Below are 27,198 nucleotides of genomic sequence, written 5' to 3'. Positions count from 1 at the left end.
TGGAATCCCTGATTCCGTACTCTTGGTTACTGACATGCCATGGCTTGAAGATTTTATTAGTTATAATGTGATGCTAATTTGCAACTGATCTTTAGATTCACATTATCAACTATGGAGTCAGAGTTATCTTGGTAAGGTGAATATATAAAGGCTCAATGAAAGTCATGAATTTTATCCCCTGGTGTTACTGATGGGTTAATTGTTCTGTAACTAAACACAAAGCTAATCAACAATTTGGGCTCAAAGAAGTCATTATATTAGTTTGGAATAATCGTGGCTATGTAAATAGAGTTAACATGCTAGAATCAAGCATAACGTGTTCACACCCCTTTGGAAATGCCATGTGTGTTACAGGGAGCTTCTCCCACTTTTACCAAAGGAAGTTAACCCAGATCTGGGGCACTTGGAGAAGCAACTCAGAGTGGCCTTTCACATGCAAGAGAGTTCTTTGAAAACTCCTGATTACCTTCAAAATGCATCTATATTCTGTATTCAACTTTAACTTTCCTCATGTTTGCTTTTAAAATAGATTTACCCAAAATTCTGAGTAAAAGTGGTGCTCGAGGACAGGCACCCTTTCCCCCTGGCACACTTATCTACCCCTGGGAATAAGATCACACCTGTCTGAGAAGCCTCTGTGTTCTTAGAGACTGGAAGATGAAGCATATAGGTTAAAGAGCACATTATGATGGGGTAATTGAGACACATGTGTTTTTAGCAGACCACCTCATCTTCATGCAGAGGTATCGTGAAAGGAAAGCTAGGATTTGAATGGTGTTGTAGGGATCTAATGAGAAGGGAGGCTGGTCAACTGAGCCATGTGTCTTCATGCTTCTGAAATGGAAGTTCCCCTGCAAGGGTATGAAGACTTTATCGTCACTCTGTTTTTTTACTGAATTTCACTTTTGGGCTTTACAACAGTATGTGCATTCATACTTATAACTTCAAAAAGCAGATGTAAAGAGGACATGAGAATGGGAGTAGGAGAGATACATGTGAATTAATCCCAAAGGTCTTAATTCAATTCCAGGAGCCTTCTTGATAACCCTACACAATCTTCTGCTGGCCACCAACAGATTTGGCTTTTTAAAAAATAAAATTATGTATATTTTTTAATTGCAGCAAAGTGTTTCACTAATGAATACATTGTAATTTATTTAGCATTCCCTTATCCATTAACTTTTCATTTCCCCTCCAATCTTTTGCTCTATATAAACAAAGCCACAATAAATTTCCTTTTATACATAGTATTTAACACACGACTAATTTTGTGATAAATTCATAGACATGAAATGAATGGTCATTTGCCAGCTGTCTTGGGGATGTGTGTGTATCAATTAACACTCCCATCAATAATGAGAAGGAGAAGGCAATGGCAACCCACTCCAGTACTCTTGGCTGGAAAATCCCATGGACAGAGGAGCCTGGAAGGCTGCAGTCCATGGTCGCTAAGAGTCAGACATGACTGAGTGACTTCACTTTCATTTTTCACTTTCATGCACTGGAGAAGGAAATGGCAACCCACTCCAGTGTTCTTGCCTGAAGAATCCCAGGGACAGGGGAGCCTGGTGGGCTGCCATTTATGGTGTTGCACAGAGTCGGTCACGAGAAGCGACTTAGCAGCAGCAGCAGCAGCAATAATGAGTGGGACTGCCTGTGTCTTCACACTTTGGGCCACTGTATCAGTTAAGAGCAAATTGGATACCAAACCAGTTACTTAGAGTTTCATATGAATAATTGTTAAACAGATTTTTTAAAAATCTGTTAAGAGAATTAAAACAAGAACCCACTCCAGTATTCTTGCCTGGAGAATTCCATGAACAGAGGAACCTGGTGGGCTACATACAGTCCATGTGGTTGCAAAGAGTTGGACATGACTGAGTGACTAACACTTTCACTTTCAAGGTAACGGTAAAGTAGTAAGTGCAAAAGAAAAGCTGCCATCTCTAAGGCTGGAGGAGTAAGTGAAGAGATTGAAATAAAACTTAGAAGCTTAAAGAAAGGACCTTACAGTACTGAAATGCAGACCTCTTTGGAGGAGGATTTTATTCAACAGTGCTGCAAGCTTAGAGGAGGGACCCCACGGACCCAGACCGGACTTCTGAGGTTACTGATGCCGCTTCACTGAGAGGGGAAAGGTCAGACTGACTTTTCAATGTTGGAAGAGTATTGGGAAAAACCCACAAACTGGATTTAGCTGCTGCAATGGTGAAGCACTGAAGCCCCGGGTGAAAACAGTTGCTGGGGTAATGCGGACCAGAACAGGAAGCAGAGAGGGCAGAGCTAGTCTCTTTTCCTTCTTTCCATCTTCCTCTTCCCCTCTTGTACCTCCTGTTGGCAGAGGCTGTGCAGGCACCATGTGGCAAAGCCCAGATGCTGTGAGCATTCTCCACTCCAGCATCACAGGGCTTAGAAGGGTGGGAATTGAGTCAAAAGACAGCTCAAAACCTGGCAGATCACCCCTGTGAGTTCTCAGGCTTTTTGCTTATTACCAATGTGACAGGTGAAAACTCAGTTTTTAGTTTTGATTAGCATTTTTTCTTCTTGTAGTCAAGGTCAAATACTTCTTAATTTTTAGAGTTGATTCTCCTTTCTATTAATATAAACTATCGTTTGATATGCTTTGTTCAAACTTGCTTTCTTTTGGTTGTTGTTTTTGTTTCTTAGACAAGAAAGAAAGTAGACTTTTGAATATGTGAGTTGAAAATACTTATTGTGGTGGATTCATGTTGATGTATGGCAAAACCAATACAATATTGTAAAGTAAAAAAAAATAAAATAAATTTTAAAATTAAAAAAAAAAAGAAAATACTTATCCAGGTTTGTCATTTATATTTTGATATATGGTGGCTTTTCCAAGTATGCATTTTTATGTTTACAGAGTTGAGCTTATCAGTGTTTTCTTTCTTTTTTTTAATTTTATTTTATTCTTAAACTTTACAATATTGTATTAGTTTTGCCAAATATCGAAATGAATCCACCACAGGTATACCTGTGTTCCCCATCCTGAACCCTCCTCCCTCCTCCCTCCCCATACCCTCCCTCTGGGTCATCCCAGTGCACCAGCCCCAAGCATCCAGTATCGTGCATCGAACCTAGACTGGTGACTCATTTCATACATGATATTATACATGTTTCAATGCCATTCTCCCAAATCTCCCCACCCTCTCCCTCTCCCACAGAGTCCATAAGACTGATCTATACATCAGTGTCTCTTTTGCTGTCTCGTACACAGGGTTATTGTTACCATCTTTCTAAATTCCATATATATGCATTAGTATACTGTATTGGTGTTTTTCTTTCTGGCTTACTTCACTCTGTATAATAGGTTCCAGTTTCATCCACCTCATTAGAACTGATTCAAATGTATTCTTTCTAATGGCTGAGTAATACTCCATTGTGTATATGTACCACAGCTTTTTTATCCATTCATCTGCTGATGGACATCTAGGTTGCTTCCATGTCCTGGCTATTATAAACAGTGCTGTGATGAACATTGGGGTACACGTGTCTCTTTCCCTTCTCGTTTCCTCAGTGTGTATGCCCAGCAGTGGGATTGCTGGGTCGTATGGCAGTTCTATTTCCAGTTTTTTAAGGAATCTCCACACTGTTCTCCATAGTGGCTGTACTAGTTTGCATTCCCACCAACAGTGTAAGAGGGTTCCCTTTTCTCCACACCCTCTCCAGCATTTATTGCTTGTAGACTTTTGGATCACAGCCATTCTGACTGGCGTGAAATGGTACCTCATAGTGGCTTTGATTTGCATTTCTCTGATAATGTGTGATGTTGAGCGTCTTTTCATGTGTTTGTTAGCCATCTGTATGTCTTCTTTGGAGAAATGTCTATTTAGTTCTTTGGCCCATTTTTTGATTGGGTCATTTATTTTTCTGGAGTTGAGCTGTAGGAGTTGCTTGTATATTTTTGAGATTAGTTGTTTGTCAGTTGCTTCATTTGCTATAATTTTCTCCCATTCTGAAGGCTGCCTTTTCACCTTGCTAATAGTTTCCTTGTTGTGCAGAAGCTTTTAAGGTTAATTAGGTCCCATTTGTTTATTTTTGCTTTTATTTCCAATATTCTGGGAGGTGGGTCATAGAGGATCCTGCTGTGATGTATATCAGAGAGTGTTTTGCCTATGTTCTCCTCTAGGAGTTTTATAGTTTCTGTTCTTACGTTGAGATCTTTAATCCATTTTGAGTTGATTTTTGTGTATGGTGTTAGAAAGTGCTATAGTTTCATTCTTTTATAAGTGGTTGACCAGTTTTCCCAGCACCACTTGTTAAAGAGATTGTCTTTAATCCATTGTATATTCTTGCCTCCTTTGTCAAAGATAAGGTGTCCATATGTGCGTGGATTTATCTCTGGGCTTTCTATTTTGTTCCATTGATCTATATTTCTGTCTTTGTGCCGGTACCATACTGTCTTGATAACTGTGGCTTTGTAATAGAGCCTGAAGTCAAGGTAGGTTGATTCCTCCAGTTCCATTCTTCTTTCTCAAGATAGCTTTGGCTATTCAAGGTTTTTTGTATTTCCATACAAATTGTGAAATTATTTGTTCTAGCTCTGTGAAGAATACCGTTGGTAGCTTGATAGGGATTGCATTGAATCTATAAATTGCTTTGGGTAGTATACTCATTTTCACTATATTGATTCTTCCAATCCATGAACATGGTATATTTCTCCATCTATTAGTGTCCTCTTTGATTTCTTTCACCAGTGTTTTATAGTTTTCTATATATAGGTCTTTAGTTTCTTTAGGTAGATATATTCCTAAGTATTTTATTCTTTCCGTTGCAATGGTGAATGGAATTGTTTCCTTAATTTCTCTTTCTGTTTTCTCAGTATTAGTGTATAGGAATGCAAGGGATTTCTGTGTGTTGATTTTATATCCTGCAACTTTACTATAATCATTGATTAGTTCTAGTAATTTTCTGGTGGAGTCTTTAGGGTTTTCTATGTAGAGGATCATGTCATCTGCAAATAGTGAGAGTTTTACTTCTTCTTTTCCAATCTGAATTCCATTTATTTCTTTTTCTGTTCTGATTGCTGTGGCCAAAACTTCCAAAACTATGTTGAATAGTAATGGTGAAAGTGGGCACCCTTGTCTTGTTCCTGACTTTAGAGGAAATGCTTTCAATTTTTCACCATTGAGGATAATGTTTGCTGTGGGTTTGTCATATATAGCTTTGATTATGTTGAGGTATGTTCCTTCTATTCCTGCTTTCTGGAGAGTTTTGTTCATAAATGGATGTTGAATTTTGTCAAAGGCTTTCTCTGCATCTATTGAGATAATCATATGGTTTTTATTTTTCAATTTGTTAATGTGGTGTATTACATTGATTGATTTGCGGATATTGAAGAATCCTTGCATCCCTGGGATAAAGCCCACTTGGTCATGGTGTATGATCTTTTTAATGTGTTGTTGGATTCTGATTGCTAGAATTTTGTTAAGGATTTTTGCATCTATGTTCATCAGTGATATTGGCCTGTAGTTTTCTTTTTTTGTGGCATCTTTGTCAGGTTTTGGTATTAGGGTGGTGGTGGCCTCATAGAATGAGTTTGGAAGTTTACCTTCCTCTGCAATTTTCTGGAAGTGTTTGAGCAGGATAGGTGTTAGCTCTTCTCTAAATTTTTGGTAGAATTCAGCTGTGAAACCATCTGGACCTGGGCTTTTGTTTGCTGGAAGATTTTTGATTACAGTTTCAATTTCTGTGCTTGTGATGGGTCTGTTAAGATTTTCTATTTCTTTCTGGTCAAGTTTTGGAAAGTTGTACTTTTCTAAGAATTTGTCCATTTCCTCCACGTTGTCCATTTTATTGGCATATAATTGTTGATAGTAGTCTCTTATGATCCTTTGTATTTCTGTGTTGTCTGTTGTGATCTCTCCATTTTCATTTCTAATTTTATTGATTTGATTTTTCTCCCTTTGTTTCTTGATGAGTCTGGCTAATGGTTTGTCAATTTTATTTATCCTTTCAAAGAACCAGCTTTTGGCTTTGTTGATTTTTGCTATGGTCTCTTTTGTTTCTTTTGCATTTATTTCTGCCCTAATTTTTAAGATTTCTTTCCTTCTATTAACCCTAGGGTTCTTCATTTCTTCCTTTTCTAGTTGCTTTAGGTGTAGGGTTAGGTTATTTACTTGACTCTTTTCTTATTTCTTGAGGTATGCCTGTATTGCTATGAACTTTCCCCTTAGGACTGCTTTTAAATTGTCCCATAGGTTTTGGGTTGTTGTGTTTTCATTTTCATTAGTTTCTATGCAAATTTTGATTTCTTTTTTGATTTCTTCTGTGATTTGTTGGTTATTCAGCAGCGTGTTGTTCAGCCTCCATCTGTTGGAATTTTTAATAGTTTTTCTCCTGTAATTGAGATCTAATCTTACTGCATTGTGGTCAGAAAAGATGCTTGGAATGATTTCTATTTTTTTTTAATTTACCAAGGCTAGATTTATGGCACAGGATGTGATCTATCCTGGAGAAGGTTCCATGTGCGCTTGAGGAGAAGGTTCCATGTGCGCTTTAGAAAAAGGTGAAATTCATTGTTTTGGGATGAAATGTCCTATAGATTTCAATTAGGTCTAACTGGTCTATTGTATCGTTTAAAGTTTGTGTTTCCTTGTTAATTTTCTGTTTAGTTGATCTATCCATAGGTGTGAGTGGGGTATTATAGTCTCCCACTATTATTGTGTTATTGTTAATTTCTCCTTTCATACTTGTTAGCATTTGTCTTACATATTGCAGCGCTCCCGTGTTGGGTGCATATATATTTATAATTGTTATATCTTCTTCTTGGATTGATCCTTTGATCATTATGTAGTGACCATCTTTGTCTCTTTTCACAGCCTTTGTTTTAAAGTCTATTTTATCTGATATAAGTATTGCTACTCCTGCTTTCTTTTGGTCCCTATTTGCATGGAAAATCTTTTTCCAGCCCTTCACTTTCAGTTGTATGTGTCCCCTGTTTTGAGGTGGGTCTCTTGTAGACAACATATGTAGGGGTCTTGTTTTTGTATCCATTCAGCCAGTCTTTGTCTTTTGGTTGGGGCATTCAACCCATTTACGTTTAACGTAATTACTGATAAGTATGATCCCGTTGCCATTTACTTTATTGTTTTGGGTTCGATTTTATACACCGTTTTTGTGTTTCCTGTCTAGAGAATATCCTTTAGTATTTGTTGGAGAGCTGGTTTGGTGGTGCTGAATTCTCTCAGCTTTTGCTTGTCTGAAAAGCTTTTGATTTCTCCTTCATATTTGAATGAGATCCTTGCTGGGTACAATAATCTGGGCTGTAGGTTATTTTCTTTCATCACTTTAAGTATGTCTTGCCATTCCCTCCTGGCCTGAAGAGTTTCTATGGAAAGATCAGCTGTTATCCTTATGGGAATTCCCTTGTGTGTTATTTGTTGCTTTTCCTTGCTGCTTTTAATATTTGTTCTTTGTGTTTGATCTTTGTTAATTTGATTAATATGTGTCTTGGGGTGTTTCGCCTTGGGTTTATCCTGTTTGGGACTCCGGGTTTCTTGGACTTGGGTGATTATTTCCTTCCCCATTTTAGGGAAGTTTTCAACTATTATCTCTTCAAGTATTTTCTCATGGTCTTTCTTTTTGTCTTCTTCTTCTGGGACCCCTATGATTCGAATGTTGTAGCGTTTAATATTGTCCTGGAGGTCTCTGAGATTGTCCTCATTTCTTTTAATTCGTTTTTCTTTTATCCTCTCTGATTCATTTATTTCTGCCATTCTATCTTCTAATTCACTAATCCTATCTTCTGCCTCTGTTATTCTACTATTTGTTGCCTCCAGAGTGTTTTTAATTTCATTTATTGCATTATTCATTATATATTGACTCTCTTTTATTTCTTCTAGGTCCTTGTTAAACCTTTCTTGCATCTTCTCAATCTTTGTCTCCAGGCTATTTATCTGTGATTCCATTTTGATTTCAAGATTTTGGATCAATTTCACTATCATTATTCAGAATTCTTTATCAGGTAGATTCCCTATCTCTTCCTCTTTTGTTTGGTTTGGTGGGCATTTATCCTGTTCCTTTATCTGCTGGGTATTCCTCTGTCTCTTCATCTTGTTTAAATTGCTGAGTTTGGGGTGTTCTTTCTGTATTCTGGCAGTTTGTGGAGTTCTCTTTATTGTGGCGTTTCCTCGCTCTGTGTGGGTTTGTACAGGTGGCTTGTCAAGGTTTCTTGGTTAGGGAAGCTTGTGTCGGTGTTCTGGTGGATGGAGCTGTATTTCTTCTCTCTGGAGTGCAATGAAATGTCCAGTAATGAGTTATGGGATGTCTATGGTTTTGGGGTGACTTTGGGCTGCCTGTATCTTGGAGCTCTGGGCTGTGTTCCTTGTTGCTGGAGAATTTGCTTGGTATGTCTTGCCCTGAAACTTGTTGGCCCTTGTGTGGTGCTTGGTTTCAGTGCAGGTATGGAGGCATTTGATGAGCGCCTGTCAATTAATGTTCCTTAGAGTCAGGAGTTCCCTAGAGTCAGGGTTTGGACTTAAGCCTCCTGCTTCCAGTTATCGGTCTTATTTTTACAGTAGTTTCAAAGTTTCTCCTTCTATACAGCACCATTGATAAAACATCTACGTTAAAGATGAAAAGTTTCTCTACTGTGAGGGTCACCCAGAGAGGTTCACAGCATTACATGGAGAAGAGAAGAGGGAGGAGGAAGTTAGAGGTAACCCGAATGAGATGAGGTGGAATCAATAGAGGAGAGAGTGGGCTAGCCAGTAATCTCTTCCTTATGTGCACTCCACAACTGGACCGCTCAGAGTTGTTCACAGAGTTATACAGAGAAGAGAAGAAGGAGGAAGGTGATAGAGATGGCCAGGAGGATAAAAGGGGGGAATGAAAAGGAGGGAGACAGATCCAGCCAGTAATCAGTTCCCTAAGTGTTCTCCACCGTCTGGAACACACAAAAATTCACCGAGTTGGGTAGAGTAGAGAGGAGTTAGGGAGGAGATACAGGGGACCTGGTGGAGAAAATGGAGAGTCCAAAGGGAGAGAGACCAGTCAAGCCAGTAATCTCGCTCGCTAGTGAAAAATCGGCACTGAAGATTGGGTTCTTAAAGGTACAAAATTGGTAACAAATACATAAAAGCAAAAATTAAAAATCTAGAGTAGAGTTTGGAATTTCAAAAATACGATGTTAAAGAAAAGAAGAAGGAAAAGAAAGAGAGAAAAAACTAACAAAAACAAGCAAGGTCGCAAAAATTATAAAGAAAATACAGGTACAGAATTGATAACTAATACCAAAAAGCAAAAGTTAAAAATCTAGAGTAGAGTTTGGAATTGCAAAAATACAATGTTAAAAAAAAGGAGAAGAAAAAGAAAGAGAGAGGAAAAAAAACAAACAAGAACAAACAAAGTCGCTTAAATTATAAAGAAAATACAGGTACAAACTTGATAACAAATACCAAAAAGCATAAATTAAAAATCTAGAGTAGAGTTTGGAATTTCAGATATACAATGTTATTTAAAAGAAGAAGAGAAAGAAACAGAGAAAAAGAAAAAGAAAAAAGAAAAAAGGGTCACAGAAATTATAAAAAAAAAAAAAAAAAAAAAAAACTATAGGTACAAAATTGATAACAAATACCAAAAAGCTAAAGTTAAAAATCTAGAGTAGAGTTTGGAATTTCAAAAATACAATGTTAAAGAAAAGAAGGAAAAAGAAAAAAAAAAAAGTCAAAAAAATTATAAAAAATATATATATGAAGTTTGCTTTTAAAAAAAATAGGATCTTTTTTTTTTTTGCAAAGTAATCGGTTATAAAAGTGAAAATTAAAGGAATAATAGAGGACTTAAAAATTTTTTTTTAAATTAAAAAAAAATAAAAGAAAGAATGATCATAAAAATAGTAAAAATATATCTAGGCCTTTCTCTGGTTTTGTTGTGAGTATTGTGGGTTCAGTTCATTTTTGGCTAGTTCCTTGGTCCGACTTATATTTCTCAAGATCTATAGGCCCCTTCCTATGTAGTTGGTATTAACCACAGGGTTTTAATCTATTGCCTGTAGCTTCCAAGGCGGTTCCCTCTGTTATAGCTTCTTCTGTTTGCTGGGCTTTTCAGTGTCTGGTTTCTGCCCTGACACAAAGGGGACGGTGGAGGACACTTTTTTTTTTTTTTTTTTTTTTTAGGCTCACTTGTTCAGTCGCGCTGAGGGGAGGTAGGGAGGGATGCTGCAAACAAATAACACTGGCGTGTGCTCGCAGTACCTCAGCCCCACTGGGTCTGCTCCCCGTTCACTGCGCATGTAGCCTCCCTGCCCACACTGCTCAGGCTCTAGGTTGCTCCGCCGGGAATCATCTGTGGCCGGCCCTGGGCTGCCTGCACTTCCCAGGTCCAAGCCGCTCAGGTTCAGGCACTCGGGTAGTCCTCAGAGGCGCAGACTCTCGGTTGGGCCTGCGTTTTGTGCCCTTCCCAGATCCGAGCAGCTCAAGTGATGAGGTGTTTGGCACGCGCGATTGCTGTGACTTATCGCCTCCCCGCCGCTCGGTTATCTAGGAGTGCAACCGGCGCACCTTCTCAGGCAGATGTTGACCGTCCAGACCCCCAAGAAGTTTTAGTTAGCAAAGAAGCCTGCTTACAGTTTTATAGATAATGTCTCTCTGGGGCTGCGATTGTCCCCTTCCGGCTCTGGCTGCCTGTCACCGGAGGGGGATGGTCTGCCGCCGGCTATCTCTGTTCAGTCCTTTGTTCTGTGCGCGGGCCTGGCGGTGTCTTAGGTTAGGGCTGGCTTTTCGCGTGGTAGATATCCCACAGTCTGGTTTGCTAGCCCAAATTATTTCGCTCAGATAGCGCTCGGGGTATTCAGGCCAGATCCTTGTGATGCAGCCCGCGCCGCACCTCCCTGCCCAGCCCCCGCTTGCTAATGGCGGATGCAGGCGTCTGCACTGCTTCTCCGCTGGGGGAGTTAGCGTAGGGCTCGCAATGTGCAGGTTTTAATTGTTTATTTATTTTTCCTCCCTGTTATGTTGCCCTCTGTGCTTCCAAGGCTTGGCACAGATTCGGCAGTGAGAAAGTTTCCTGGTGTTTGGAAACTTCTCTCTTTTTAAGACTCCCTTCCCGGGACGGAACTCCGTCCCTCCCTCTTTTGTCTCTTTTTTTGTCTTTTATATTTTTTTCCTACCTCCTTTCGAAGACTTGGGTTGCTTTTCTGGGTGCCTGATGTCCTCTGCCGGCATTCGAAGTTGTTTTGTGGAATTTACTCGGCGTTTAAATGTTCTTTTGATGAATTTGTGGGGGAGAAAGTGTTCTCCCCGTCCTACTCCTCCGCCATCTTAGCTCCTCCCCTATCAGTGTTTTCTTTTGTGACTTCAGGGCTTTTCTTCACCGGCAGGAAAAACTCTTCAAGTTTGAGATCATAAAAATATTCTTCTATCTTTTTCCCCAATGCCTTTAGGATTTTGATTTTAACATTTAAATATTTGATCAATTTGGAATTTTTTTCTATTATATAATATGAGGCATTACTCCGAATGCATCTCCATCTTCCAGACTTACCATCCAGATGTCCCATTTTCTTCACTGATTTGAAAATTCACCTTTGTTATATTTCCTACTTTTTTGGGTCTATTTCTGTACCTTCTATTTTGTTGCTATAACTATTCATGTACCAGCATCACACTTTTAATTACACTAGCTTCATAATATGGTTAAGTATCTTTTACAGCATTTCTTCTTCATTATTTTCCCTTTTTATTATTGAATCTTGTTTGTTCTTGGTTTTTCTTTCTCACATAGGAAAATTTGAGTTAGCTTTTCCAATTTCAAATGCTCTTGGTAGTTGCACTGCGATCACATAATGATACAGATTAACTAAGAACGTACTGAAATTGTTACCATTTTCAAGTTTTTCTATTTAAGAATATGGTATAGCTTTTGGTTTGTTTTTCTACTTCTGCATTTTTCTTCAATATATTCCAGGGTGCTTACACTGCCTTTTCTTCTCCTTCTTTGCGGTCACATGCATCTTGACTTGGTGTCTTCCCATACCCCAGTTTTCCCTCCAGTGCATATAGCAGCCATACTTCATTATTGTGTTCAGAGTTATCGATATCTTGTGGTTTTATTAAGGATGGAGTTTGCCTTTTGTTTTTCTTCCTGTTGCTTTTGCGTGATTGGTTCATGAGAGAATAGCAGGAACAGCATTTTCCTCTTATTTAAAACTCAGATGCTATTTCATTTACATGTTCAAGCACTCTGGGATGCTACCATGTTGACTGCAAGAAATCCAGCTTTTATCACTAAATATTTCTAGGAATCTTTGGAATGCTAAACAGTTCACAGATATACTCTGAATATCATTGCCACCTCATCTAGGCATGTCTCTCAAGTACTTCTCAACCACCTGCAGTTAGCATTGCTCTATCTCAAGTCAGGTATCACCCTTTCATCTGTCTCAACTGCTTTCAACAGGGGGTAAATATTTCCCTGGGGGTACATGATGATATTCCCAGGGGTAATAAGAACAATTATTTCAGGTTCTCAGTTTCCATATGTTTGAGTTGAGTAGTTGAGTTCAGTCGCTCAGTCGTGTCTGACTCTTTGCAACCCCATGAATTCTCAGGCAGATCAATTTCAGGAAAGCAAACATATGTGAAGAAAGCTGAGCGCTGAAGAATTGATGCTTTTGAACTGTGGTGTTGGAGAGGACTCTTGAGAGTCCCCTGGAGTGCAAGGAGATCCAACCAGTCCATCCTAAAGGAGATCAGTCCTGGGTGTTCTTTGGAAGGAATGATGCTAAAGTAGGTTCTTTCTTCCAATTTCTCCTTCCACTCTTCCTCTTTCATATGTCGTTAAGAAAAGGCATGTGTATGTCCCATCCATTCTAGATCATACTATGTGTATTGGCTTGAGGATGGAAAAGCATTTAGGAGCAACCAAGTGGGGACTTCAGAATACTACAGTAGTGCTGGCGTTGAGAAAGTGAATGGCTGCAGTGATTGGTCACAACGGCTTTGCAACTTCAGTTCAGTTCAGTCCAGTTCAGTCGCTCAGTCGTGTCTGACTCTTTGCAACCCCATGAATCGCAGCACGCCAGGCCTCCCTGTCCATCACCAACTCCCGGAGTTCACACAGACTCACGTCCATCGAGTCAGTGATGCCATCCAGCCATCTCATCCTCTGTTGTCCCCTTCTCCTCCTGCCCCCAATCCCTCCCAGCATCAGAGTCTTTTCCAATGAGTCAACTCTTCGCATCAGTTGGCCAAAGTACTGGAGTTTCAGCTTTAGCATCATTCCTTCCAAAGAAATCCCAGGGCTGATCTCCTTCAGAATGGACTGGTTGGATCTCCTTGCAGTCCAAGGGACTCGCAAGAGTCTTCTCCAACACCACAGTTCAAAAGCATCAATTCTTCGGCGCTCAGCTTTCTTCACAGTCCAACTCTCACATCCATACATGACCACAGGAGAAAACATAGCCTTGACTAGATGGACCTTTGTTGGCAAAGTAATGTCTCTGCTTTTGAATATGCTATCTAGGTTGGTCATAACTTTCCTTCCAAGGAGTAAGCATCTTTTAATTTCATGGCTGCAGTCACCCTTAGGTAGTTCCAATTCTTGGCTTTCATAAATGCTGAAAGAAGATTTAAAGAGGTTGTGCATGGAGAGGCAATTTTAATTAATTTGTATTGATTGATTACTATGTTTTTGTGTTACATGTAGCTTGTAAAGGATTAAAGTAAATAAAAGATGTTACTATAATTGCACCTACTGTATAAACAGTTCTCTCAAACACTTATGTAACAAGGAAAAAATTGATAAATTCTCTCACTCTAATAATGAAAAATGTTCATCTATGTAGATGAAAACTAATTTCCTTTATTGAAGTATATTTAATTTACAATATTGCATAAGTTTCAGGTATACAGCAAAGTGACTCATTATTTTTTCAGATTATTTTCCATTGTAGGTTATTATAAGATATCGAATGTAGTTCCCTGACCTAAATAATAAATCCTTGTTGCTTGTATTTTATGTATAATAATTTCTATATGTTAATCTTTACTCCTAATTCATTCCTTCCCTCCCTCTCTTTACCCTTTTTTAACCATAAATTTTCTGTGTCTGTGAGTCTGTTTCTATTTTGAATAACTATTACTTTGTATTTTTTATTTTTCACATATAAGTGATATTATATAATATTTGTCATTCTCTGTCTGACTTACTTCACTTAGTATGATATTCTTTGTTTTTCTTCTTGGTGCCCTTAGACTCCCTTCTTCATATTTAACTTTTGTCTTTTTAATTATGATATGACTTTGTATAGGTTTTTTTAGGTTCCTGTACCTGGATATCTGTTTCCTTCTTTAGATTTGGGAAATTTTCAGCCATACTTTCCTCAAATACATTTTCTGTTCCTTTCTCTCTTTCTTCTCCTTCTGGAACCCCTATTATGTGTAGGTTGGCACACTTCATATTATCCCATAGATCTTGCTTGTCACTTTTATTTTTTGGTTTGTCTTTCTGTCTGCTCTTCTGATTGGGTGATGTCCCTTATTCTGTCTTCCTGTTCATTTTTCTGCATTGTTTAGTGAACTACTCATTGCTTTTATATCAGTTTTTATCTTGGCAGTTGAGTTATCTAATGTTGATTGGTTCCTCTTTACAGTTTCTGGTTCATTGTTACAGTGATCTGACAATAATAATGTTTATTAATTCCTTTAGCATTTTAGGGACTTCCCTTGTGGCTCAGACAGTAAAAGCATCTGCCTACAATGCGGGAGACCCGGGTTCGATCCCTGGGTGGGGAAGATCCCCTGGAGAAGGAAATGGCAACCCACTCCAGTACTCTTGCCTGGAAAATCCCATGGATGGAGGAGCCTGGGAGGCTACAGTCCATGGGGTCACAAAGAGTCGGACACGACTGAGTGACTTCACTTTCTTTCACTTTCAGCATTTTTATTACTTCCTTTTTGAAGTTGGGGTCTGGTAGCCTGAATAAGTATTTCTATTTTTTGTTCTTTCAGGGGATTTTTCTTATTCTTTTAATTGGGAGTTTCTTAATTTCTCTGTCTCTATGAATTTAGGAGAAAATTATCCATTGTGGTCTTGAAGGGCTCTTTTTATGTGGGAGCATCCTTGTGTAGACTGTGTGAGTCCAGTATTTTTGGTGCAAAGGCTGTTTTCTCAGTTTGCTGTCCATTATAGTGGGTGTGATTGGTATGGTATCCAGAGCCTGCACTGGATGTTGGGCAGGGCCGCCTGTTTGCTCCATGGTTGTCACAGTCTTGTCAGGAGGCAAGGTCCTCTCCCCAGTTGTTGGAGTAGAAGGCCTATGGGTTGGGTTTCATAAAGTTCCATTTCTCTTGTGTCCTCATTCCCCAAGGAGCTGAACACGGAATCCACGAGGCTTATGTGGTCACAGGGAACCTATGCACTGGCTGTGCAGGCATCCGCAGTTTTGCCCATAAGTAACCCAAGGTCACATACCTTTTTCTATTGTGTTCATCACAGACCCTAGTGCTAGACTGGTGGTGGGGGCCAGAGCACTGTGACTGCAGGAATCAAGGTGGTTGTGCTGCTTCCTGGGACCTCGTCTGCCTCCTTGGTAGGGCTCTCCCCAGCCTTGTTCACTCCAGATATGGCTCCAAGCTGCCATGTGAGGAGTTTTCCTGTCAGGAAAGGAACTCCTGCATACTCCTCCCCAGGGGCAGCCCACCAGGAACACTGAGCCCATTATCAGTCCTCCCATAACGCTGGAGCCACAGTTTGCTGTGAGCACACTGACCATGGGTCTTCATCTGTTGACCTGTGCCCACCTGTGCCCCAACTGGCACCATGCTGAAAATGGTGGGCCCACATCATGTATCAAGCACACTAACAGTGGCAGCCTGGACCACACTCCAGGCTGTCTCTGTGCCCCTAGACTGAGTCCTCTCCAGGGTTCCTCCTCCCAAGTTTAAGTGCCTGGCCACTGTGTGTAATAGTAGCCCTGCTGAGCATGCATTTTCTTTTTGGAGGTACAGAGATAATTTCTGTACAAAATAAACACTGATACCATGCACTGTGTCTGAGAGGCAACATCACAACCATGTGCCCAGTGGGTGGAATAACAGAAGGGAGTCAGACAGACTGAAAAGCCAAAAAAATGTGCAGACCAGAGAAAATAAGCACTTCCCCGATGGACTGTTTTGGCTGAGTTTCCACACTGTTTTCATAGTCAGTAAATGGTAGTGTCTCTTTGTGAGTACAACAGATTTCTTAACTTCAGACAAGCCTCTGGAGGTCATCTTGAACAAAAAGTTGAGTCACAAACAACTTTCCCAAACACCTTTACTTCCTGGAAAATGTTTATCACAGCTACTACTGCCTCCCTCTTTGTATCATCAGTCTGGCACAGAGATGACTTGATAAATAATGTTAGCAAAAAGCCAAGAGTTAGGGAGAATTTTGTGGAGTTTGCAATGTGTTTCTCCCTTCTGAGCTTGGTAGTTTTTGAAAAATATGCATTATCTTTTTGTCTGCATACCTGTTTCAATCCAGTATACATGAAGAACCTTTTTGCAAATACCCTGAATCCCCAACAGAAAAATCTTTAAATATGAGGATCAAAATATGTATGCACTAAGTAAGAAAGAACGAATACTATTCTTTGTTATCCTTGCATGTTTAAGTTCATTTAGCCTAGGAAGACATGCAGTTTAATCCTACACCTTATAAAAAATATAAATTGGAATGCATACACTCTAGACTTATATCTACAAGGCTCCATTAAAAGTAGAGTTTCTATTGTGCTCTCAAGGAACTTAGAAGATGAACTTCTGAGATGAAACAAGCTAGATGTTGACATCTTTAAACTGGAATTGGAAGCAGTCAGTTGTAAATGTCCCATCTAGGCAAGTATAGCACCAGAAGGGGGTGTGGCCAGTCTGCCCACATCACCATGGCCTTTGTCCAGGCGTAGGTTTGAAAATGAAGAAAAGTCTTCAACATGAAGAAATTTTGAATCCTGATTAGACCCATGCATATTGGCTACTTTGAGAGCTAGAAGAGTGGTCCAGCCTGAGGTTGCAGTCTCTGCTCTGTTTGCTGACCTCTTCTGCTCTGGGTCAGCCAGGCAAAGAGAAAGACAAACACAAACTGGGAAAGAGCAAGATGTGTGAAGAGGGCTGATACCTCAGACCAAGCAGTGTTCCAACTCACCCCATTCCGTATGTCACGCATGTTGGTTCCATCTGCTGGGCAGCCCAGAATCCCTGAGATGCATCTTGTATGTGGGCCTAACAGCAGACATACTGGGAAGATTAGCGTATGAGCTGCAGCCAAGCATCGAAGTCCACCAGGGGCACCTGCTAAACAAAGAGGTGTTCTAATAATTATTTTGGACTCTCCTTGGGCCGAAACTATGAGCCTTAGTGATGCCCAGTCATTACTCTTAGTCTCAAATAAAGTAAATTGACAGTCACATCCAATCACAGCTCTTTCAGCATCAAGAGTACTGACAGGCAGAGAGAGATTAAGCCCACACAACCTAGAAACAAAGAGACTTTGAGTGAGAGGTCACTGAGTTTTCTGTTTTTCCCTTCTTCAGTATAGCTTATCTTCTAAAAAGTGGACCTGGTAGAGATTTGCTTTATATTCAGATTTTTTTTTTTTGGTATTATTTTCTCCAAATATGTAACATATGCAAAGGTAACTCTGCCTTTGAATATATACTCAGAATCATTTCAGGGTAAAACTTGCCTAGAAGAGAATGGAAACAACTCTAGCTCCTTTGATTAATCCATTAACAGATTAGTGTTGAGCAATGATGGAAAATAAAACAGTTTAGCAACCTGATTTACAAATACCTAATAGATGAAGATGGGCTTCCCTTGCAGCTCAGCTGGTGAAGAATCTGCCTGCAATGCGGGAGACCTGGGTGTGATCCCTGGGTTGGGAAGATCCCCTGAAGAAGGGAAAGGCTACCCACTCTGGTATTCTGGCCTGGAGAATTCCATGGACTGTATAGTCCATGGGGTCCCAAAGAGTCAGACACAACTGAGTGACTTTCACTCTCACTAGATGAAGATGACCCATGTAACAGCTGTGTTCTGAAACTTCCCAGGAAGGCAGTTAAATAAAGAGACCTCAGAGTAGCTTCTTAATGTCATGCTCAGCTCCTCCCTAATAAACAAAATTTCCTGGGAATCTCTAGATAGTAGTACAGATCAGAAGAAATGGAGATAAGGCAGTTTTAACTATACTTTGCTAATAGAAACACTTTGTAATTACAACAGTAAACATCTATTGACCTCTCAATTTTACCGCCTCAGGGTCTGCTTTAATAAATACCTTTTTGCAAATTTGAATATGAAAAGGCATTATTTACATAGGTAGTTATAAAGGACCTCTGATATTACACTAATTATGTTTGCTGGTTTCCATTTCTCTGAGAAGTACCACCTCATCCTCACTAGCATTTCCCCTTCTATTACTGGAAAAGACATTAGGTTGCTAAAAGCTTATTCTAATTGATAGTAGCCTAATGAAATCATTATACTTCTGTGTTTGTATTCTGTAGTTACAGAAAGAACTGTGATTAAGCATGTTTGTACTGGAGTGTATCTATTTCAATGCTTCTTTTGCTTGTCTCCCATTTTCCTTCTTACAGATTTTTAAAAGCATTGGTTCTGATGAGACCGTGCAAGGGCAAGGAAGTCGAAGGCTGATCAGCTTTTCTCTCTCAGGTATGTTTTGCTCATCTGAAGGCCTTTGTGGAAAAAATAAGAATGTCAGTCAGCAATCAGGAGACATCTTCAGTTTGACTCTTACCTACAAGTTACTCAACCTCTTGCCTCAATTTCTCCATCTGTAAAACAAAATTTTAAAATATATTTTAAAATTCCCCTTGACCTTATAAATATTCTGGAGAGGTCAATAAGGAATAGGTGCATTCTTTAGATGAGATGAAATGATGAGAAGCTACTGTCTACTTTTCCTCCATTGCTAAATAGCAGTAATTGAGAACTTATAAGGTGGAGGTAGGGAAAATCTGAGACAAGAAGCAGCTAGCAGACCTTTATCTAAATAAAATCTCACATGAAATCCAGTTGGAAAAACAGATAAAAACTGAACTGCTCAAAACAATGCATCTGTGCAAAGAGCAGGGAAATCCAAATGAAGCCTGTAATTTTGTTAATCATATCTAGTTAATAGTTAAGAGTCATTTAATTTTTTTTTAGTTTTCATCATGTACCATAGTTCTGGAACATGTTAGTAGGGAAATTGGCTAAATCTTCTTTAAATCTAAAATAACTTCAAAATTAAAAATATAAAGAAAAACAGAGTTGCTCTAGCAAAAATGATATAGAAAGTTCAGAGCCCCATTCACTTAATTTTACTCAAAGTGGTCTTTGCAAAGACACAATGGCACGAAGCTTTAGAACTCTATCAAGCCCAGTTTGAAAACTATTGCTTTAGCTCATTGTCAAACCAACAAATGGTTTGCAGGCCATTAATGTCAGAGATCTGAGATCAAAGAAATGAATGAGTGTTCATGAGTGTCCTTGGAAAATAAACAGTCAACCAGGGCTTTTCATGTCTAAGTGAGCCCCCAGTAAAGCAAACATGTGTCTAAAAATCCACTGATAAGTGATAATAACAAGATTAATATACAAAAAGTCAGTCACTTTCCTATCTACCACAATGAACAAATGGCATTTAAATTAAAAGCACATATCTATTTCTATTTAGCATCTCCCCAAATGAAGTACTTAGGTATAAATCTAACAAAATATGTATAAGCTATTTATAAGGAAAACTGCAAAACTCTAATGAATTAAATCAAAGAGCTAAATAAATGGAGATATATTCCATGTTCATGAATAGGAAGACTTAATAGTGTAAGGATGTCAGTTCTTCCCAAACTGATCTGTAGAATAGTGCAGTCTCAACCAAAACTCCATCAAGTCATTTTGTGAAAACTGACAAATTGATTTCTAAAATTTATAAGGAAAGGCAAAAGACCCAGAACAACCAACACAGTGTTGAAGGGGAATATCAAAGTTGGAGGATCGATGCTTCCCAACTTCAAGACTAACAATAAAACTGCAGTAATCAAGACAGTGTGGTACTTGTGAGGAAAAAAAAAGAAAAATAGATAAGTGGAATAGACTAGAGTACCCAGAAATAGTCCCCTATATAGTCAGCTGATCTTTGAAAGGTGAGCAAAGGCAATACAGTTGAGCAAAATAGTCCCTTCCACAAGTGGTCCTGAAATAGCTGGACATCCACATGCAAAAGAAAAAAAAAAAAAAGAATCTAGACACAGACCTTTATGCCCTTTAAAAAATTAACTCAAAATGGATCACAGACCTAAATGTAAACCACAAAACTATATAACTCCTAGAAGATAACATAGGAGAAAGCCTAAATGACCTTGGGTAGAGTAGTGCTTTTTTAGATACAACACCAAAGGCAAAATGTAAGATGGACTTAATTAAAATTAAAAACTTCTGCTCTGTAAAAGACAATGTCAAGGACATGAGAACACAAGCCACAGACTCAGAGAAAATATTTGAAAAAGACACATCTAGTAAAGTACAGTTAATCCAAAATATACAAAGAACTCTTAAAACTCAACAATATGAAAACAACCCAATTGAAAAATGGGCCAGAGATCTTCTGATCTTATCAGATATTTCACCAAAGAACCTATCACATCAGTCACTCAGTCGTGTCCGACTCTTTGCGACCCCATGAATCGCAGCACGCCAGGCCTCCCTCTCCATCACCAACTCCCGGAGTTCACTGAGACTCACATCCATCGAGTCAGTGATGCCATCCAGCCATCTCATCCTCTGTCATCCCCTTCTCCTCCTGCCCCCAATCCCTCCCAGCATCAGAGTCTTTTCCAATGAGTCAACTCTTCGCATGAGGTGGCCAAAGTACTGGACTTTCAGCTTTAGCATCATTCCTTCCAAAGATATCCCAGGGCTGAACTCCTTCAGAATGGACTGGTTGGATCTCCTTGCAGTCCAAGGGACTCTCAAGGGTCTTCTCCAACACCACAGTTCAAAAGCATCAATTGCTTGGTGCTCGGCTTTCTTCACAGTCCAACTCTCACATCCATACGTGACCGCAAGCCTTGACTAGACGGACCTTTGTTGGCAAAGAAATATCTCTGCTTTTGAATATGCTATCTAGGTTGGTCATAACGTTCCTTCCAAGGAGTAAGCATCTTTTAATTTCATGGCTGTAGTCACCATCTGCAGTGATTTTGGAGCACCCAAAAATAAAGTCTGATGCTGTTTCCACTGCTTCCCCATCTATTTGCCATGAAGTGATGGGACCAGATGCCATGATCTTCGTTTTCTGAATGTTGAGCTTTGAGCCAACTTTTTCACTCTCCTCTTTCACTTTCATCAAGAGGCTTTTTGTTCCTCTTTAATTTCTGCCATAAGGGTGGTGTCATCTGCATATCTAAGGTACAATAATCTCAGATAACCTCAGCAATCTTGATTCCAACCTGTGCTTCTTCCAGCCCAGCGTTTCTCATGATGTATTCTGCATATAAGTTAAATAAGCAGGATGACAATATACAGCCTTCAGTTCAGTTCAGTCACTCAGTCGTGTCCGACTCTTTGTGACCCCATGAATCACGGCACGCCAGACCTCCCTCTCCATCACCAACTCCCGGAGTTCACCCAGACTCACGCCCATTGAGTCAGTGATGCCATTTAGCCATCTCATCCTCTGTCATCTCCTTCTCATCCTGCCCCCAGTCCCTCCCAGCATCAGAGTCTTTTCCAATGAGTCAACTCTTCGCATCAGTTGGCCAAAGTACTGGAGTTTCAGCTTTAGCATCATACCTTCCAAAGAAATCCCAAGGCTGATCTCCTTCAGAATGGACTGGTTGGATCTCCTTGCAGTCCAAGGGACTCTCAAGAGTCTTCTCCAACACCACAGTTCAAAAGCATCAATTCTTCGGCACTCAGCCTTCTTCACAGTCCAACTCTCACATCCATACATGACCGCAGGAAAAACCATAGCCTTGACTAGACGAACCTTTGTTGGCAAAGTAATGTCTCTGGTTTTGAATATGCTATCTAGGTTGGTCATAACTTTCCTTCCAAGGAGTAAGCATCTTTTAATTTCATGGCTGCAGTCACCATCTGCAGTGATTTTGGAGCCCCAAAAAATAAAGTCTGACACTGTTTCCACTGTTTCCCCATTAATTTCCTATGAAGTGATGGGACCAGATGCCATGATCTTCGTTTTCTGAATGTTGAGCTTTAAGCCAACTTTTTCACTTTCACTTTCATCAAGAGGCTCTTTAGTTCCTCTTCACTTTCTGCCATAAGTGTGGTGTCATCTGCATATCTGAGGCTATTGATATTTCTCCCAGCAATCTTGATTCCAGCTTGTGCTTCTTCCCGCCCAGCGTTTCTCATGATGTACTCTGCATATAAGTTAAATAAGCAGGGTGACAATATACAGCCTTGACGTACTCCTTTTCCTATTTGGAACCAGTCTGTTGTTCCATGTCCAGTTGCTTCCTGACCTGCATACAAATTTCTCAAGAGGCAGGTCAGGTGGTCTGGTATTCCCATCTCTTTTAGAATTTTCCACAGTTTGTTATGATCTACACAGTCAAAGGCTTTGGCATAGTCAATAAAGCAGAAATAGATGTTTTTCTGGAACTCTCTTGCTTTTTCGATGATCCAGCAGATGTTGGCAATTTGATCTCTGGTTCTTCTGCCTTTTCTAAAACCAGCTTGAACATCTGGAAGTTCACGGTTCACGTACTGCTGAAGCCTGGCTTGGAGAATTTTGAGCATTACTTTACTAGCGTGTGAGATGAGTGCAATTGTGCAGTAGTTTGAGCATTCTTTGGCATTGCCTTTCTTTGGGATTGAAATGAAAACTGACCTTTTCCAGTCCTGTGGCCACTGCTGAGTTTTCCACATTTGCTGTCATATTGAGTGCAGCATTTTCACAGCATCATCTTTCAGGATTTGAAATAGCTCAACTGCCATTCCATCACTTGCACTAGCTTTGTTCATAGTGATGGTTTCTAAGGCCCACTTGACTTTGCATTCCAGGAAATCTGGCTCTAAGTGAGTGATCATACCACCGTGATTATCTGGGTCGTGAAGATCTTTTTTGTACAGTTCTTCTGTGTATTTTTGCCACCTCTTCTTAATATCTTCTGCTTCTGTTAGGTCCATACCATTTCTGTCCTTTATTGAGCCCATCTTTGCATGAAATGTTCCGTTGGTATCTCTAATTTTCTTGAAGAGATCACTAGTCTTTCCCATTCTGTTGTTTTCCTCTATTTCTTTGCATTGATCACTGAGAAAGGCTTTCTTATCTCTTCTTGCTATTGTTTGGAACTCTGCATTCAGATGCTTATATCTTTCCTTTTCTCCTTTGATTTTCACTTCTCTTCTTTTCACAGCTATTTGTAAGGCCTCCCTAGACAGACATTTTGCTTTTTTGCATTTCTTTTCCATGGGGATGGTCTTGATCCCTGTCTTCTGTACAGTGTCACAGACCTCAGTCCATAGTTCATCAGGTACTCTATCTATCCGATCTAGTCCCTTAAATCTATTTCTCACTTCCACCGTATAATCATAAGGGATTTGATTTAGGTCATACCTGAATGGTCTAGTGGTTTTTCCCCACTTTTTTCAATTTAAGTCTGAATTTGGCAATAAGGAGTTCATGATCTGAGCCACAGTCAGCTCCCGGTCTTGTTTTTGCTGACTGTATAGAGCTTCTCCATCTTTGGATGCAAAGAATATAATTAATCTGATTTCGGTGTTAACCATCTGGTGATGTCCATGTGTAGAGTCTTCTCTTGTTGGAAGAGAGTGTTTGCTATGACCAGTGCATTCTCTTGGCAAAACTCTATTAGCCTTTGCCCTGCTTCATTCCGTATTCCAAGGCCAAATTTGCCTGTTACTCCAGGTGTTTCTTGACTTCCTACTTTTGCATTCCAGTCCCCTATAATGAAAAGGACATCTTTTTTGGGTGTTAGTTCTAAAAGGTCTTGTAGGTCTTCATAGAACTGTTCAACTTCAGCTTCTTCAGCATTACTGGTTGGGGCATAGACTTGGATTACTGTGATATTGAATGGTTTGCCTTGGAAACGAACAGAGATCATTCTGTCATATTTGAGATTGCATCCAAGTACTGCATTTCGGACTCTTTTGTTGACCATGATGGCTACTCCATTTCTTCTAAGGGATTCCTGCCCGCAGTAGTAGATATAATGGTCATCTGAGTTAAATTCACCCATTCCAGTTCATTTTAGTTCACTGATTCCTAGAATGTCAACGCTCACTCTTGCCATCTCCTGTTTGACCACTCCCAATTTGCCTTGATTCATGGACCTAACATTCCATGTTCCTCTGCAATATTGTTCTTTATAGCATCGGACCTTGCTTCTATCACCAGTGACATCCACAACTGGGTATTGTTTTTGCTTTGGCTCCATCCCTTCATTCTTTCTGGAGTTATTTCTCCATTGATCTCCAGTAGCATATTGGGCACCTACTGACCTGGGAAGTTCCTCTTTCAGTATCCTATGATTTTGCCTTTTTCATACTGTTCATGGGGTTCTCAAGCCAAAAATACTGAAGTGGTTTGCCACTCCCTTCTCCAATGGACCACATTCTGTCAGACCTCTCCACCATGACCCACTCGTCTTGGGTGGCCCCACAGGGCATAGCTTGGTTTCATTGAGTTAGACAAGGCTGTGGTCCTAGTGTGATTAGATTGACTAATTTTCTGTGATTATGGTTTCAGTGTGTCTGCCCTCTGATGCCCTTTTGCAACACCTACCATCTTTCTTGGGTTTCTCTTACCTTGGACCTGGGGTATCTCTTCACGGCTGCTCCAGCAAAGCACAGCTGCTGCTCCTTACCTCTTTAGTTCTTCTTCACTTTCTGCCATAAGGGTGGTGTCATCTGCATATCTGAGGTTATTGATATTTCTCCCAGCAATCTTGATTCCAGCTTGTGCTTCATCTAGCCCAGCGTTTCTCTTTATATATATATATATATATATATATATATATATATATATGAGAAGGAAATGGCAACCCACTCCAGTGTTCTTGCCTGGAGAATCCCAGGGATGGGGGAGCCTGGTGGGCTACTGTCTATGGGGTCGCCCAGAGTCGGACACGACTGAAGCGACTTAGCAGCAGTAGCAGCATATATATATATATATATATATTTTTTTTTTAATTGGAGGCTACTTACTTTACAATATTATATTGGTTTTGCCATACATCAACATGAATTCACCACGGGTGTGCATGTGTTCCCATCCTGAACCCCCCTCCCACCTCCCTCCCCAGGCCATCCCTCTGGGTCATCCCAGTGCACCAGCCCCAAGCACCCTGTATCATGCATCGAACCTGGACTGGTGATTCATTTCACATATGATAATTTACATGTTTCAATGCCATTCTCCCAAATCATCCCACCCTCACCCTCTCCCATAGAGTCCAAAAGACTGTTCTATACATCTGTGTCTCTTTTGCTGTCTTGCATACAGGGTTATCATTACCATCTTTCTAAATTCCATATATATGCATTAGTATACCGTATTGGTGTTTTTCTTTCTGGCTTACTTCACTCCGTGTAATAGGCTCCAGTTTCATCCACCTCTTAGAACTAATTCAAATGTATTCTTTTTAATGGCTGAGTAATATTCCGTTGTGTATATGTACCACAGCTTTCTTATCCATTCGTCTGGTGATGGACATCTAGGTTGCTTCCATGTCCTGGCTATTATAAACAGTGCTGCAATGAACATTGAGGTACACGTATCTCTTTCAATTCTGGTTTCCTCCGTGTGTATGCCTAGCAGTGGGATTACTGGGTCATATAGCAGTTCTATTTCCAGTTTTTTAAGGAATCTCCACACTGTTCTCCATAGTGGCTGTACTAGTTTGCATTCCCACCAACAGTGTAAGAGCGTTCCCTTTTCTCCACACCCTCTCCAGCATTTATTGCTTGTAGACTTTTGGATCGCAGCCATTCTGACTGGTGTGAAATGGTACTTCATTATGGTTTTGATTTGCATTTCTCTGATAATGAGTGATGTTGAGCATCTTTTCATGTGTTTGTTAGCCATCTGTATGTCTTCTTTGGAGAAATGTCTATTTAGTTCTTTGGCCCATTTTTTGATTGGGTCTTTTATTTTTCTGGAATTGAGTTGCAGGAGTTGCTTATATATTTTTGAGATTAATTCTTTGTCCATTGCTTTGTTTGCTATTATTTTCTTCCATTCTGAAGGCTGTCTTTTCACCTTGCTTATAGTTTCCTTTGTTGTGCAGAAGCTTTTTAGTTTTAATTAGGTCCCATTTGTTTATTTTTGCTTTTATTTCCAATATTCTGGGAAATAGGTCATAGAAGATCCTGCTGTGGTTTATATCAGAGAGTGTTTTGCCTATGTTCTCCTCTAGGAGTTCAATAATTTCTGGTCTTACATTTAGATCTTTAATCCATTTTGAGTTTATTTTTGTGTATGGTGTTAGAAAGTGTTCTAGTTTCATTCTTTTACAAGTGGGTGACCAGTTTTCCCAGCTCCATTTGTTAAAGAGATTGTCTTTTCTCCATTGTATACTCTTGCCTCCTTTGTCGAAGATAAGGTTTCCATAGATGCATGGATTTATCTCTGGGCTTTCTATTTTGTTCCATTGATCTATATTTCTGTCTTTGTGCCAGTACCATACTGTCTTGATGACTGTGGCTTTGTAGTAGAGCCTGAGGTCAGGCAGGTTGATTCCTCCAGTTCCATTCTTCTTTCTCAAGATAGCTTTGGCTACTCGAGGTTTTTTGTATTTCCATAAAAATTGTGAAATTATTTGTTCTAGCTTTCTGAAAAATACCATTGGTAGCTTGATAGGGATTGCATTGAATCTATAGATTGCTTTGGGTAATATACTCATTTTCACTATATTGAGTCTTCTGATCCATGAACATGGTATATTTCTCCATCTATTTGTGTCCTTTTTGATTTCTTGCACCAGTGTTTTATAGATTTCTATATATGGGTCTTTTGTTTCTTTAGGTAGATATATTCCTAAGTATTTTATTCTTTTTGTTGCAATGGTGAATGAAATTTTTCCTTAATTCCTCTTTTTGTTTTCTCATTGTTAGTATATAGGAATGCAAGAGATTTTTGTGTGTTGGTTTTATATCCTGCAACTGTACTATATTCATTGATTAGCTCTAGTAATTTTCTGGTGGAGTCTTT

The 27,198-nt window shown here is 39.6% G+C and overlaps 1 protein-coding gene across 3 annotated transcripts in view; it reads left to right on the top strand.

The window, feature by feature from the left end:
• Positions 1 to 27,198, top strand: part of HECW1 (HECT, C2 and WW domain containing E3 ubiquitin protein ligase 1) — a 490,597-nt gene that overhangs the window by 283,466 nt on the left and 179,933 nt on the right. For all 3 annotated transcript variants that reach the window (XM_025291383.3, XM_025291385.3, XM_044946810.2), the window contains one exon: positions 18,596 to 18,671. In XM_025291383.3, the coding sequence (XP_025147168.1) occupies positions 18,596 to 18,671 (76 nt within the window). The remainder of the gene's footprint in view (positions 1 to 18,595; positions 18,672 to 27,198) is intronic.

The sequence above is a fragment of the Bubalus bubalis genome, chromosome 8 (genome assembly GCF_019923935.1).
Source record: "Bubalus bubalis isolate 160015118507 breed Murrah chromosome 8, NDDB_SH_1, whole genome shotgun sequence".
In the NCBI taxonomy this organism is placed as follows: Eukaryota; Metazoa; Chordata; class Mammalia; order Artiodactyla; family Bovidae; genus Bubalus; species Bubalus bubalis.
This window is presented reverse-complemented; position numbering and strand designations above follow the sequence as displayed.